We start from the raw sequence: 16,942 nt of genomic DNA on the forward strand, positions 1-16,942 counted from the left end.
GAAAGGGGAGTGGTCAGTTCTCCCTGCTCAGCTTTCCTCTGGTTTGTTTTGGTTTTTAGAGTCTGACTGTTCAGACCCAGTCAGTTTTCTGAGGCTGCTGGTCAAAGCAACAGCTACATGGAAGAAGGTGTTCGATGTTGAATCTCTCTGCCATCTCTCCCTCCTGTCAGACCCTGTGTTTGATTTTACCATTTTTTGCCAAGGGATGTTTATGAGAATTGTTGCAGGAATTTGAAACAACACTATTAAGTTGGGATAATCTGTTGAGTTTTCGGATAGGTAAAATTATTCTACATTCTGTTCTCTTTTATTTGTGTTCATTTGGTAACCTTGCAAATACATTCTGTTTTTTTTCAAACTAAGTGGTTGGACCAGCTGCATTACTCCTGAAATAGTCACTTTTCACCTGCTGAAAACAACTAGCAAAGTTAGGGTCCAGGCTACTTTTTTGAAATGCTTTGAGGAATCTATAACAACATAAAGTAGTGAGAAGGGTTATTAAATTGATTTATCTAATAAATACTCCTGATTGTAGGAAGCAGAATCAGTTATGTCACATAAACAAACTGAAAGGGTATCATTGTAGGGAAGAGAATAAGGAGAAACAAGTGTGGTAAGAGAAGTGGCAGCTGACAGAGATAACAAGCATAAGGTAGCCAGAGTTGTCAATAACCCTCCAAGTAAATTTAACCAGCTAACCCAGAATTATTGAGACAGCTAAACACTGCACTCTCATACTTGGAGAAAAGACAATGGTAGGATCTTGCAAGAGGAAATATGAGGTAATCTACAGAGATATACCTGGATGTACTCCATTAGCTAGACATGATGTGGACAGAGGAAAGTCAGGACCAAGAAAACAACACCCTTATCAGTTAAGCCCAGGTGGACAGAATTCAACACATCCTGAAAAACCATTTGATTGAACCTAGTCAAAGCAGCTCGAGTTCACAGTAGAGTGGTTCCTAAACTGGAAGGATGAAGTAGACTTTGCATAGATTACAGGTTACAACAATTCTAGAGTTGTAAGGTAACATTTATAAGGTTGGCATGTGTCTTTCCTTTCTAAGATTGATCTGTTGAAGAGGTACTGGCAAGCGCCATTAACTTCAAGAGGTAAAGCAATATCTACTTTTTTTACACTAAATACATTATACCAATGTTGAGACATGCCATTTGGATTAAAGAACAGCCTTGCTAAACTCCAGAAGCTTATGAATTAATCATAGCTGGCATTTGTAAGTTTAGTGTATTTAGATGATGTTGTAGTATATAGTAACACTTGGGAAGAGCACATGAGATGAGTGGAAGACCTATTTAATTACAATTGGCTTGGGTTAAATTTAGCTACGAGTGAATTCACCAATAGGAATTCCATATCCCTAAAACCTGAAATTGTGACCTTTTATTCTTCAACCAGGGGCCCTTGATTCCCTATCCTCCATGCATCAGTCGAGCTCTGTTAGAATTTTGTGTTTCAATCAGATCTTCTCGTTTTTCTAAACTCTAGTCCGTACAGGTGCAACTAACTAACTCTCCTCTAAAACTAATGCTACCATTCCTGATATCAGTCCATTCAGCCTTTGCTGTGCTCTCTCGGGCACATATATCCGCTCTCGTGTATTGTTTCCAGGTATGGGGGTCAAAACTGCACATAATATTCCAGGTGCAGTCTCACCAAGACCCTGCATAACTGCAGTAAAACGTCCTTAATTCTGAATTCAAACCTCCTTGCAATAAAGGTTAACAGACCATTTGCCTTCTTAATTGTATGCTGCATCTGTCTGTCTACTTCTACTGACTGGTGTTTAAGGGCGGCAGATATATTTACTTTGCCCAATATGTTAAATTTTAGCAGAATGTATTTCCCTAACATAAAATACTAGGAAGTATTTAAATGTTTCCCATTGCTATTTTACATTACTACTTATCAATTTTGTCCATTTTTTTCCCCTCAGTCTATTCCCAGGCCCTTTCCATAGTTTTATCTCCAATACATTCATCTAGTCTTTGTCAAGCTTATATTCTTCTCAGTTATTATTATAAAGCACATTAATTTATGATCACTATTGCTGAGACATTATTCCAGTTTTACTTCTCATGTCTGCTCTGAATCATTTATCATTTTGAGATCCAGTAGAATGTCCTCCCATTTGAATGTCTGAACTATCAGAATAGAGAGGAGTCCTGTCGATAGTGAAGGTAGCCCAGGTCCATATGACTGAACTTACCTTTGCGATATGGATGTGCACAAACATACAAAAGCAACAGTGAAAGAAACCCTTTAAATATCGATTAGCAATTAAATGCGGGAAAAACTGCACAGCAGCTCAATCAGTTGTTGTAACATGGGAATTATTCATAATGAATTTGATGCTTTGCAGTTTATTCTCATGGTCATTATGTCTAATTTGTATTGATGTAACAGACACATGTTTCTTATACTTTGCCGATTAGAAACATGATTAACAAAATTAGGCTGCTGAGACAATACATACGAGTTCCATTAAAAGTTGATTGAAGTATTCAAGATCTGTAGCCAGCATGTTTTGATTGAAAGATAGTCTGCAGTTACAGGAGAAACACCCATTAACTCCCAAGGATAAGCATTGGAAATCAGATGGTTACAAAAAATGCACAGCAATAGGCCTGAAACCTACTTGATTGACTCATCTTTGCTCTCAGTTGCTAAATGTCAGCTAAACACAAGGGGAACTAGGTAAATCAAAGTAATGTAGAATAAATAAAAGATGTGCCATAACCTGGTCCTCCTACTAAAATGAAGGCAAATGCAGTTTACCCATTTGAACCAGTGGATTGTGGAAATTCTCCCAACCACCACCACTTCACTCCAATTCCCATATGTGTTAATGCAGCAACAGTTTGACCAGACACATAAAATTACAATATTAAGTGGTTCAATTTGCTTTATTCTGCAGGGTTACAAGGGTGAACAAGGAATTCAAGGCATTCAAGGGCAAAATGGCAATAAGGTATTGAAACAAAATTCTACAATCAATTATAATTTAAAAATTGTAATGCATTTTCATTTTGTCCAAACATAAATCTGATTAACCTTTTTGATGACCAAATAGTATTTCTGTAGGTTAAATCAGCAAGATTGAATATGCTGAATTTCTGCATTTAATTGTGAATGAAAAAGTGTTCTGGGGCTCCACTTCCATTTTCCACCTTTGATTGCCACACATCAGTTTTGCTACAGTAGCTGTTCAATCTGTAATACAAAGTAATTCCTGTGTCCAAGTTAGTATTGTTATTCCCAAATTTCTCTAAATTTAACTATTTGATTACCAATGAGAATATATAATCAGTGATGCCTGAAACTGAAGGCAATATCAGTTTAAATCAAGTTTGAATGATTTCTTTTTACATGTCAAACTGTAACCAAATTTCTGTCCCTTCTTCACCTGAAGACTTTATTCTTTCCTGTGCAATGCTATGGAAGGGCTGAGCTAGCACTTTGCTGAAATTAATCCTTGTATATAAGATGTCAGAATTAGCTCATTCATTAACTATTTCTTTAATTAATTTTGATGGGTATCGCCTAATCCTTTCAATGTTTTTGCTTAGATAAGCAGTCACAATTATACTATACCAGTAAAGGAATGTTTATTCATTTAATTCTACTTGATTTAACTGAATGCTTAAAATGCAATATTAGAATATACAACATCCAACATCCACATTTTAAGAAGAAAAATAATGGTTTTTGATCTGTATTAAACAGGGGCAGAAAGGAGAACCAGGTTTGCCAGGTCAGCCAGGACAATCTGGAATGCCAGGAATGAAAGGAATAAAGGTATAATGTTTCCATTCACATTTTGTGCCCTGTCATTATCTACACAGGTCGCTCCCTGGCTCAGCAGATCTATCTAGCAAGTCCAGCCATACAAGCTGGAAAGGCTCGGGTTCATCCCTGGTTTGTACCAAATCTCACACAAAGCAGCGACCACCTTCCTGAATTGGGAAGAAATCAATCTGGGCTTTTATTATCACTATCATTCTGTTGAAAACCTTCATGTGTAGACTGGCACACATAATAATCAATGACAATTTGAACCAGTTTTCCTAAATATTGATACTCCAGTAATAAATATCATCTTTAGGAATGAAGGATAGCGGAAATTAGTCAAAACTCTGTACAAGGTATTTGATCTGCAGTATGATATATCACTTTCAGTAAAATTATAGAATTCATCAAAGCTCTAAGTAAGAGCACTGTATAAGTTTATTTTCTCATTTGGGCACTGACTCATCCTGACTCACTTTCCATGGCTGGTAGCTCTTCTCCAGCTGTCCATCGAGCATCACAATAAAGCCTTGTCGCCCACATTGTAAGACAACATATGTATGAACTTTCCAGTAATTAATCACTCAATGGTAATCAAGAGTGCAAATCCTGGAAAATTTGTTTCCATATTCAACCTTTAGCTGAATGCTGTATCCCTCACTGAGCAAACTCCGGAACGTTTAAACTAAGCTTGAGATCTTCTTGATTATACCTTCAATATCCCACTGGATAGTATGCTTACCGTACAAATTATCTGAGGAAATCATTCAGTATCTAAATTATTTCTGTATTTTCATTAATATTTAAAAGTTCACAAGTAGGGCTTATTTGGGACTAATTTAATAGTATCGAATTGATTAATTCAGCCAAGTTTTAAAGCAATTTATATACGTTACTTGGATGTGATTACTGTGTTGTGAGCATTGCTCTCTATTTATAATGGCGAATGAGTGCTTTCTCGGGCATCTTCAGTGATGACTAAACCCAAGCTCCACCAGTGAGAAACCTCTGCCAGATGAAAATCAGTCAGCCATTTAAATACTTACTGACTTCTTGGCCTATCACAGTCCTCGCCACTGAAATCCAGCCTTGCCAGAAGCTGCCAGACAATCAGATGACAGCAGCCACTGGCAACTGATGTTGCTGGAGGCTAAGACATGGCACTGGGGAGAAGGTTTCTTTTGTTGCTATTGCAGGATGAGGGTTGCAGGGAGAGAGGCATCAGGGAGCTCAAAAACAAGGGCAGGGGAACAGCTTCCAGGTATACAACCCTGCTCCCCATTCAAACCCCAGTTACCCACAGATTGGGGCAAATGGAGGTCATCTCCCAAACCCAGTAGGTAGGCTGCGCTGGTTTCTGTGACGGGAAAGCAACCACTTATCTCACCTATCAGACAAGTGAGTAATAAGGCCGATGTCATTGGTGAGGCCCTTAAGCAGCCATTAATTGACCATTTGAGGGACTTAATTGATGATGGCCCACCTGAAATTTGAAGTGGCAGGAAGAGAGCAAGGATCTCATCGGTGAAAATCAGCTTGATTATTTGCTCTTCCCACCATCCTCCCCACCACCTCTAGGAGGATAAAATCTCATCCTGTATTTTATTATAGCTTTATAACAGTAGCAATTTTATTTTGTGGTTTGTTGCTAACAAGCATAACTGAATGGTAGCATGTACTTCAACAATAGTGTAATAGTAAGAGCACTGGCAAGACCATGGCTAGAAACTCCTGTGGACATTAACTGTTTTTCTAACTCCCTAAAGCCTGGATGTGACTACTAGGGAGAGGGTGGTACATTGTGGTAAGTCAGAAGCCAGGCTAATGTGCTGGAGGGTGGGTTTGAATCACTCGTGGCTAGCAAACTTTGGATTCAACTAATAAAATCCGAAAGTAAAAACGCATCACAGTAGTCATTACAAAAGCCTTTCTGGTTCACTTGCCCTTTTAAGGAGCATAAATCTGTCATCCTCACCTGATTTGGCCTAAATGCAACTATTGACTGACAACAACGTTGTGACTCTGAACTGGCCTCTGCAATGATCTATCAAATCATTCTGTTAATGGGATGATCGCCTCACTTGCAACATCCACATCCCATAACAGGAAAAGAACATTATACAAATCTGGAGTGTTATGGAATATTCTCTACTGATCTTGATGATTTTTTAAAAATGTAGCATTGGATGTAAGCATAGCTGACTAGATCAGCATTTATTGCCAACCTCTGAATGCCCTGAAGAAGATGTTAGTGAGCTGCCTTCTTGAACCATTATATTCTCATAGTGTAGGGACATGGACAGTGCTATTAAGGGAATTCCAGGTTTGGAAGGTGCTGTTGAGGGATCGTTGGTTGTTATTGCAATGCATATTGTTGATAGTAACAGCCACTGCACAATGTGAAGGGTATCAATATTGAAGGTGGTCAGTGAGGCTAGTTAAGCAAACTGCGGCCTTCAGGCGAGTGGAGAGAATTTGCATCACACTCCTGACTTGCGCCTTGAAGATAATGGACAGGCACTGGGGATATAAGAGGTGGATTACTTGCGGTATTACTAGTCTCTGCCCTTGTAACCAAATTATTTGTATGGCTTGTCCAGTAAAGTTTTTGGTAAATGGTAACCTCTAGAATTTGATCACGGGGGGATACATTGCTCAGTGGCATTGCAGTACCTCACTAACTTTCTTAGACAGCACCTTTTAAACTTGTGATCTCTACCAATAATGACAAGGTGTGGAGATGCCAGAGTTGGAAGGGGTGGATAGAGTCAAAAATCAAATGATACTAGGTTATACTCCAACTGGTTTATTTGAAATTGCAAGCTTTCGGAGCTCTGCTCCTTCCTCAGGCATGGTAAGATAGGGAGGTACAAGAAAAGTATTTATAAACAAGAAGTTAGCAACTTCAAAACTAGCTGCCCTTGCTGAATCCTTTAATCAGTTAAGATGTAGACTGCTAATTAAAATGCAAAATGTAGATTCCTTTCAAGTCTTTGTCCCTATATAATTAAAAGTTTTAACAATGTACAAGAGGTAATATCTCAGGTTACACAGTGCACTTGAGGTGTGAGGTCCCGCTTCAAATCTACATTTTAAGCTGACATCCAGTTTTCTTTAGACAGAAAAGAACTTGAATGAAGTAATTCGTGTGTGTGTGTGTGTTACATTTTTGATGGAAAAGAATCTTGAATGAAATAATTCCCCCCCAGCACATATGTGTCTTAAACCTCCCCATCATACCATGACCAAGAAAGGAGCAGAGCTCTAAAAGCTTATAATTTCAAATAAATCTGTTGGACTATAACCTGGTGTCATTTAAATAATGACAAGAGAAGCAGATGGATGGAAACACTGCCACTGACATGTTGCCCTTCAAGTCACACACCTTTATGACTTGTAATTATATCAATGTTCCTTCACTATCATTGGGTAGAAATCTTGAAACCGCCTTCCGGACAGTGTTATCTTGTTCCCACACCCCAAGGACTGCAGCAGTTCAAGAAGGCTAGTGAGTGACACCAACTCCTGTAATAAATAAAAAGAATTATGAAGGACACTGATTACTATCTCAATAATAGCAGGTATTGCAGAGGTTATAGGAAAGGAGAAACTTGAAATAACACATCTAGTGACTTTCTGCCAGTCACAATCCAGAATTATACATTTTCTTTCAGGAGATGAAATTATTTCAAGTTGTCATCACAAGAGAAAAATTACTGGAGCAAACTCTTGGGATTAAAGGCAGATAAGTGCCTGATGGCCTACATCCTAGAGGCTTAAAGGAAGTGGCAGCAGAAATAGTGAATCCACAGGTTATAATGTTCCAAATTCCCTGGATGCTGGAATCGTTCCAGTGAATTGGAAAAGTACTAATATAATGTCTTATTCAAAAATGGAGGGAGGTAGAAAACTAGGAAACTATGGTCCAGCTAGTTTAACATGTGTCATTGGGAAATTATTAGAATCCATTATTAAGGAAGTAATATCAGGACATATAAGTCAAGAGGCAATCCATCAGAGTCAGCATGATTTAGTGGAGGCTAAATTGTGTTTGACTGATGTCATAGAGTTCTTTGAAGATGTAACTAGCAAACTAGATAATAGGAATCCTGTGCATTGGTATATCTGGACTTGCAGAAGACATTTGATAAGTAGCCCCACAAAAGATCAATATACAAAATCATATCACATGTTCAGAGTAATATATTAATTTAGATATGGGATTGGCTAACCAACATAAAGTAGAGAATACAAACAAATGGTTGTCAAGTTGGAACTAGTGGTGTGCCTTAGGGTTTTATTCTCCAGCCCCAACAATTTTTCAATTTATATTAATTACTTGGATATAGAGATACTCTTGTCAAATTTGTGTTGGGAAATATAGGATCCAGTCATCATGGTCCATATCGGTAGAACGAGGAAAGAATTTGGCATAGTCAGTGTGATACATGTATTATACACAGCAAATTAAGAAACAGATACTGTAAGTTAATAATCTCTGGGCAGCACTGTGGCACAGTCATTAGCACTGCTCCCTCACAGCACCAGGGACTCAGGTTCAATTCCAGCCTCGAACAACTGTTTGTGTGGAGTTTGCACATTCTCCCCATGTCAAAATGAGGAGACTAGCTGCTCTGGTTTCCTCCCACAGTCCAAAATGTGATGGATGGGCCATACTGAATTGTCCACAGTGTACTAAGGGTGGGCAGGCTAGATGGATTAGCCAGATAGAGTAAGGGGGTGGGTCTAGGTGGTTTGGTATTCGGAGCATCAGTGTGGATTCAATGGGCCAAATGATTTGCTTCCAAACTATAAGGATTCTGTGCTTATCTGAGCCACATGCAAATTGGCAACAAGCAAATAAAATTTGAGAAACATATGTTGGGACTCAAAGTAGAAATGTACTCTGTTCCATGAGACACTGACACTAGCACTTGGGAAAGTGGGGCTGTACCACTGGAATGGTCTAAACCTGAACTTTGCTGGTATTACCGTCCTAGAGAACCAGGAAGTAGAGATGATTTTAAACCAAATAGTGGAGTCAACAGAGTAACTCAAGAAAGTTGCAATTCCACGAAAGTTGTACTAAGCAATTATTGGAACTGCCAAATCCACATGTCCTGATGGATTTAATCCTAGGATCTTAAAAAAAGTACCAGTGAGATAGTGATGCATTAGTTTGATTTTTCCAAAATTTCCTGGATTCAGGGAAAGCTCCATTAGATTGAAAAGTAGCAATATATAACTCCCTTATTCAAATATGAGAGAGACAGCAAGTTGGAAACTACAAACTTCTTTGCTTAACACTTGTCATGTGGAAGATGGTAGAAGTTGTTTTTAAAGATAACATAGTAGGACCCTTCATTCAAACTCGAATTTAAGATAATCAAGCAATCAACATGGATTTATGAAAAGGAAAGCATTTTAAACAAATAAGAAGTAACGTGCTGTTGAAAAAGAAGAACTGATGGTAATATTGGCATTAGGTTTACAGAAGCCATTTGATAAGGTGCCACATTGAAGATTAACACAGAGAATGAAAGTTATTAGTGTAAGGGTTAAAACATTAGTAGGGATGAAAGATTGGCTAGCTCACAGAATACAGAGTAGGCATAAATTGCTTATTATCTGTTTGGCAAGATTTAATGATGCTGTGCACAGGGGTCAGTGCCTAGTGCTCAACCTTCTACATTCTATGTGAATGACTGAAATTATGTCACTGAAGCTGTGGTACAAATTTGCTGATGACACAAAGATAGGAAATCTGTGAGGAGGACACAAGAGGGTTACTAAAGGAAATGGATAAGTAGTGTCTAACATTACTCAATGTAGGAACATATGTAATTGTCCATTTTGGTTAGACAAATACAAAAGGAGCGTATAACTTAAATGGTGAGAGGTGGCAGAGCTCTGAGATTCAGAGAGATCTAGGTGTCCTTGTGCATGAATCACAAAAGGTTAGTGTGAAAGTATGGCCAGTAATTAGGAAAGCTAATAGAATGTCATTGATTCTTGTGAAGGAACCAAATACAAATGGTTATGGTATGGTTACACAGGGCATTGGTGAGACCACATCTAGTGGACTGTGCACAGCATCAGATTCCTTAAATATAGAAGGATGCAAATGCAGTGGAAGGTGATTAGTCAAGGTTTATTGGACTAATACCTGGAATAGGCAGGTTGTTTGAGGAGAGATTAGTCAGACTAGACTTATTTTTGCTAGAGTTTAGATAAATAAAAGGCAAATGAAATGTAACATATAAACACCTGTGGGATCTTGACAGAGTGGATATGGGGATCGAGAGTGTGGTGCTGGAAAAGCACAGCGGGTCAGGCAGCATCCGAGGAGAAGGAGAATCAACCTTTTGGGCATATGCCCTTTTGGGCAAACACATTTTGTGGGACGATCTAAAACCAGTAATCACTATTTAAAAGTAAAGGAATCATCTATTCAAAATACTGATGGGGAGAATTTTTTGTCACAGAAGGTGGAGAGTTTTTGAACTCTCATCAACTCATCATCACCTGTCTCATCTTCACCACTGTTCCTAAATTTTCACACTGCTTACTTAACATAAGCACTGGGTAACGTAAGTTTAGTTCTGCAGGTAAATGTTTGGAAGACTTAAACTGATGTTTTCAGTCACCCCTACAATCTCTGTTCCCAAGCCACCAATTCCAATCGCTGAGAAGCAACTGCCGAAAACTAAACTAAACTGTTCACAACCCTGGGGGAAGATTTTCAGGAAGCTTGCAGATGAGCCAAGTAATCAGGTGAGTTAACACTGGGAAGTTACCTGTTCCCTTCCCTCCAATTCAGAAAGTTCTGGGTGAGGATGATCAATTTTGCTGCCCTTTACACCAATTAAAGCCTTTAAATGGTCATTTAACTAAAGGTCTCATCTTACCTGGGCTGCAATTGCTTCATCTGTATGCAGGGTGAGAAAGAGTAAGCCAACCCAACTGATAGATCAGCACAAGCTAGCTGTTTATGATCAGATGGGGAGATGATGCCTCCATCTGCATTAATTTGTGTAAGATTGAGGAACTTAACCTAAGACAGAGAGGTTGCTGCTGAGAACCACTTCCTCTATCCCACTCGCTCGGCGTGACTCCCTAACCCAGAAACCACCCCACCACTTAAAAAAAAATCTATCTATCCAGTTTTTGAATCACCATTTAAGGATCTGGCAGTGGGGGGAGGGAGGGGGGGGGGGTGGGGGTTGGTTTTCTAGCAGAAGCGTTGGTCGACCATCATGATGCTGCCAAGTTCTGGAAATGCCAGCCTTTGTTTGGCCAACAATTCCAGGAGGGCAGGATCTCCTGCTGTGGGTTCAGAATTCCTCCAGAAAGCCCAGCAGCCAACAGATACCTGAATGGCGTAGGATTAGTTGGATTTTCTTATGAAAGTAGGCTCTCTGGGAAACTCAACAGGAAAATTCCTTCCATTATCTCATATTATAACTGGAGATAAGCTTCCTACCATATATCTGTGCCAATAAAAGTCTGCCTATTTTTACTTCCATCAATTTGACTTTGCCCCTATCTCAGTTCGTGTTCTATTGAAATGTATTTTAATGTATTTGTTACCTCCCATCTTGACAACTTCAACATGTTCCTGACCAGCGTATTACATTACACGCCCAAGGCTCTGCTGTTTGTATATATAGATTAGATTACTTACAGTGTGGAAACAGGCCCTTTGGCCCAACAACCCTCCGAAGAGCAACCCACCCAGACCCATTCCCCTACACCAAACACTACGGGCAATTTACCATGGCCAATTCACCTAACCTGCACATCTTTGGACTGTGGGGGAGAACCGGAGCACCTGGAGGAATCCCACGCAGACACGGGGACAATGTGCAAACTCCACACAGACAGTTGCCCAAGGCGGGAATTTAACGTGGGCTCTGGCACTGTGAGGCAGCAGTGCTAACCACTGTGCCACCGTGCTGCCCCAATACATAAATGCTCAATCTACATAGAGGTAGTGTCCAGAACCTATGCAATGCAACATCTTTTTCCACTAGAGTCATCAACAATACAATGAGGTTCAACGTGAAGTTCCCACACTTTCCCAGGTTTGGGCGTTCATTGCAGTACAGTTTAAAAAAAAGGATAAAGTTTTCATAAGCAATTCTCTTAGGTGAGAGAGACACACACACACGTAACCTGAGGGTCACCATGCCTCAGGTGAGGATATAGTTCAAGAAGGAAAATCCTTTAAAGTAACCTCAGCCAGCGCTGGCGTTAAACTTTTGCAGATGGCATCACCCTCCATTGCAAACTAGCCAGCTACTCTAAAATGACCCCTTGCAACAAGGGGATACTGAGGATCTGAGAGCCACAGAACTGTCCCAAGTAGGAAAATGATGACATTCATCAGAAGGAACATTAACTTCACCAACCTACAGCACAGTATCATCAACCATTGGGCTATTAAGCCCCAAGCAGCTAAGTTACTGTTTCCAAGCCATTAGATTGCAAAACAGATAACATGCTTGACTTACTGTGCTATTAATTCTGGTCTCCTTCCTATGGGAAGAAAGTTGTAAAACTTGAAAGGGTTCAGAAAAGATTTACAAGGATGTTGCCAGGGTTGGAGGATTTCAGCTATAGGGAGAGGTTGAATAGGCTGGGGCTTTTTTCCCTGGATATAAAAGAGATCTAAGGAGCAAGGTTTACATGCAGAAGGTGGTACGTGTATGGAATGAGCTACTAGAGGAAGTGGTGGAGGCTGGTACAATTGCAACATGTAAAAGGCATGTGGATGGGTATAGGAATAGGAAAGATTTAGAGGGATATGGGACAAGTGCTGGTAAATGGGACTAGATTGAGTTGGGATATCTGGTCGGCATGGTCGAGTTGGACTGAAGGGTCTGTTTCCATGCTGTATATCTCTATGACTCTATGTTGACAATTCTCCTGGACTTACTGAGTAATACTCCCCTTAGACTTTGAGGCATGCCATTTTATTAAAGCATATTCAGTGTTTTCCATGTAAGTTGCTGACACATGCAGCAGGAATAATATTGATGCAGCACAGTACCGTATTGCAATATGTAAACCCTCTCAATTGATCAGAGCTGACAAGCATGACTTGTTGCCTGGAGTTATGTTTGCACTGAAAGGCAAGGAAAGATTGAAGTCCTGAGAGTCTTTAAGTTCTGAGTGAGGCATCAATGTACAGAAAGGCAAGACAGAAATGTTGTGACCATCCAATTAGGTGTAAAATGAATAAGCACTAATAGTATAATGAAGAGCCTCAAGATGCACCCTATTCCAATGCATGAGGTGGGTGACTGTACCTGCTCACAAAGCAGCCTGGCTGCAGCATTGCAATGAAAGGTATTGGTGAAGACCTAAGTGCAGTACTGAAGTATTGAATTGTATGATATGTAAGTCAAAACTATGCCATGATGATGTGAGGCCTGATGTTTAGTGGAATTCTGACCAAGATGGAGACTCAAACAAGATGCCAAAGAGTTGCAGCTACTAGATACACGCATTGACTTTCATGAGGGAATTGGTGCCATCTAGTTTCTGTCCACTGCCTAGGAATATTAACCTGCATATAACAAATGTGAGATTAGGTAATACTGAAATGTAAATGCATACCATAGGATCCTTGCCACTAACAAAATTTTTATATAGCCATTTTCTCATTTTTCCATTCTCACTGTATTTTCCATATGTCTTGCTGTTGTCCACATCATTTAGATTTTATTGTCACGTATACTTGAATACAGGAATACAGGAGTTCAGTGAAAAATGTACAAAGTCACCATTCTCCGGCACCATCTTATACAAAAGACAAGATTAAAAACAGAAGTAGTAATAAAAGAAATAACCAAAAGAAAAGGAGATGTCTAGGTCGCTCCCTTATCTCGTCCATGGGTCCTCACTGCCAAAAAAATGAAGCCACAAAGTCTACCCCTCAGTCTGCCCCTGAATCCTCAGATGCCACCACAATCAGAATGCCAGTCTCCACCATCAGGTACCCGGGTCCAGATAGGTCCTCTCAAACGGTGTGGGAGCAAACCACATCCAGTTCATCAACAGCCTTTATGGCTGTTCTGGAACTTGTGGCTCTTCCTCTCCATCGTATGTTGAAGATACCTCGGAATCTAAGGTGCACATGGCAGATGTCACCACCCTGATGCCTTTGCCGCTAGAAGAAGAAAATTAATTTCTTCAAAGACGCTCCAGTGAGCTGTGGTGCGGAGGAAACTGAGAGTTGGAGGAACTTTGCCTAATGCTTAGACACCCCGAGTTAGCTATAAAGAAAACCGTCCTATGTCCTCAGACTCAGAAGGGGAGGGATGTTGTAATTGTAACAAGGTCAGCCAGGTGGACTTCATAGCATATAGGTTTCCTAACTGGGGCTGTTAATCTAGTCCAATCAGGCTGACAATAAGAACAGGAATGTCAGATATCCTGTTCACCTAAGAACTGGTTCTGCGGGAACTAAATCACTGTCAACGACTGTCCATGTGTAAATAGTGGGTGACTTGGTGAATGGATACTAGGCTCTTTGGAATTATTTTAATTGCTTGTCCAACTTTTCAGTCCTTGACACTTCCAAAACATGCAGGTTCCTACAAGCTGAAGTTAAGTCCAGTCCATCTGAGCTCATAAAAGTCCATGTAGGGAAATCTAAGTTTTCTTATTTTCAGTTCAATCTGTAACTAATGCATCCAAAACTAAATCAACGCCTTTCAATATTTAAAGTGAGAAATGACTCATATAGCTTAAGAAGAGATTATTATTGCAAATGACATGATAGATTTGTTTTGTGCTAACACATCCTAATCTCTAGAAATATGTTTTTCAAAACAATGTGCTCTTACTGTTTCATTGCTGCTTCATAAATTAAAATGAATTATTTTTGTTGAATGGAAGTATGTATTTTGAAATTTAAACCAGCTCAGTGATAACAGTGTCTAAAATGCCTAAAAGAAAAGTAATACCAACAATTAGAACTGATGGAATACTTTCAAATGCATAAAATATTGGCACAACTCATTATGGAATATGGAAAATATTAGCATATGTTATCATGGAATATGGAGAATATTAGTGCAAGTTGTTGGCAAAACAGGGATATACATATTTGAAACCATTTACTTTCCTGTCAAGTTTTATAAAAATAAGAATGGAAGTTTCCAAATGTAATGGTGAAGGACAGCAATCCAAAGATTATTTTATATATTTTACCAACTTAGTTACAGTAACACATTGTAATATGGATGTGATGGAGGAGTTGAACCTCATCATTTCTTTCATTATATTATTCAATTCTGCACCTGAAAGCAAGTCCTTGGTGATTATTTGCTGAACCGCAGGAGGTATTCAGATTTTTTTTTAAATGAACAGGATATGCCATGAAACTACCTCAGCTGGAATAGTGATTTAAACCATGTTGTTGCTATTAACCTATTCAACCCAGTCACCATCTGGTCAACTGAATTAGCCAAAGTAGACTAGTATATCCCCCATTATTTAAAAAATCTATTTTTGCTGCAACTTAATCCTATTCTTCTAGTTAGAGCATGCAGCAGTCATTTATTTAATTGCCTGGTAAAGTCTATGGCCTAAGTATGGTCAATAAGAAATATTAGAATATTTAATTTTGACAGCTCCAATTAAAACACCTACTTATGAAGCGAAAATGTGAATTGAATCCAACCAGAAATCAGCTAAGTGTATTTTTTGCAAGTTTCATTGAAAGTTTCTCTCCACGAAGCCAAGTGGGATTTTCATATATCATCCTAAACTCGCTTCACTAATTAGCTACCACACCTTTATGGTGGCCCACTCATGGGATACTGTCCGCATTTGCTCACTTGCTGTAAGTGGAGATACTCACCACTGCTGGGATTTCCTGAGATCCTTGAAAGTGGCACTATATTTAAAAGGCTGTTGTGCACCTATTCAAACGGTGACAATCTGGAGCAATATTGAACAGTTTCACTCATTTTCCCAGACATGGCAGACAACAGGAAACTGGAGCCGTGCTTTGCAGAAAGGACATTGAAGTTCCTGATGGACAGGATTGTATAGGCAAGGACTCTCCTCTTCATGCAGGACTGGCAGAGGAGATCATGACACCAGACTCTGACACCTGGTGCAAAGAAACCATTCTGGTCAGTATGGTCTCCGTGGTCCAGAGAAATGCACAGCAACGCCACAAGAAATCAATAAGCTTTTTCACTTCGTTGGAATAAATGCCATTTTTCTTTGTTACCTCACAGTCATTCTAACTCTGTAACTACATCTACCTCTCTCCAAAGGTCTTGCTGTACTCCTCTCATCATTGCTTGCAAAATCTTCACTCACTCACTTTCTCCACCCCAATCCCCCAGCCTATTAGCCCTCTGTGCCTACTCACACTCCATTGGCAAACCTCACCACTTCCCTCACCTGCACACATACTAATTACGCAGCCATCCACGTTCATCTTTCTCCAGGAGAAGATAGAATAAACACACACACACCCCCCCACCCCACAATCTGGGTACGATGGCAGCCACTTTCATCTCCATCACGCACTTCTTAGTTACAACACGATGGAAAGAATCAGCAGGAACTCCTCAATTACTGAGTCTCAGACTCAGCCTCTGACTATCACTGAACTTTCAAATGTGTGCATTTCGTTTTGATGCTCTCCCTGTCAATTCCATTAGCTTTGAGCTTCCACAAGTCCCGACCCAATCCATTTACTTAATTGCGACAAATGCACAAAATCATTTTATATTAGTTAAAGGATAGAAGTTAATCCAGGTGAACACTGCCGGTGTTAAAGTGTTCAATGTGTTTTGTATTTTGGAACAATCTTTTAGAAATGTTTCTCTTGCTTTCCATTCTTTGATTTAGGATCAACTTTCCTTATTGCCCTGCTTATACTTGGCCTTAGCAGTAAATCCCAAAAAGGTGACTTTACAAAAAAATGCACTTCCAAGTTAGCCAGCAGTTCTTTACTACTGCTGGCTTTACAGCCATAACCCTCATAGATGGTTGTAAAAATAAATACGTGAACAAGCTAACCTTGCATTTTTATTGTGCTCACAGCTCTTGGGGCTGGAATGGGCTGCAGTGTTAATGAGCTAATTGAGAATGGGTGCAGTA

General features: G+C 39.6%; 1 protein-coding gene across 1 annotated transcript in view; it reads left to right on the forward strand.

Annotated features, from left to right (window-relative positions):
• The window catches only part of col21a1 (collagen, type XXI, alpha 1), a 457,104-nt gene that overhangs the window by 318,473 nt on the left and 121,689 nt on the right, over window positions 1-16,942 (forward strand). Inside the window, exons 21-22 of the mRNA XM_060854885.1 lie at window positions 2,940-2,993; window positions 3,749-3,820. Coding sequence (XP_060710868.1) covers window positions 2,940-2,993; window positions 3,749-3,820 — 126 coding nt within the window. The remainder of the gene's footprint in view (window positions 1-2,939; window positions 2,994-3,748; window positions 3,821-16,942) is intronic.

Source organism: Hemiscyllium ocellatum, chromosome 3 (assembly GCF_020745735.1).
Source record: "Hemiscyllium ocellatum isolate sHemOce1 chromosome 3, sHemOce1.pat.X.cur, whole genome shotgun sequence".
NCBI lineage: Eukaryota > Metazoa > Chordata > Chondrichthyes > Orectolobiformes > Hemiscylliidae > Hemiscyllium > Hemiscyllium ocellatum.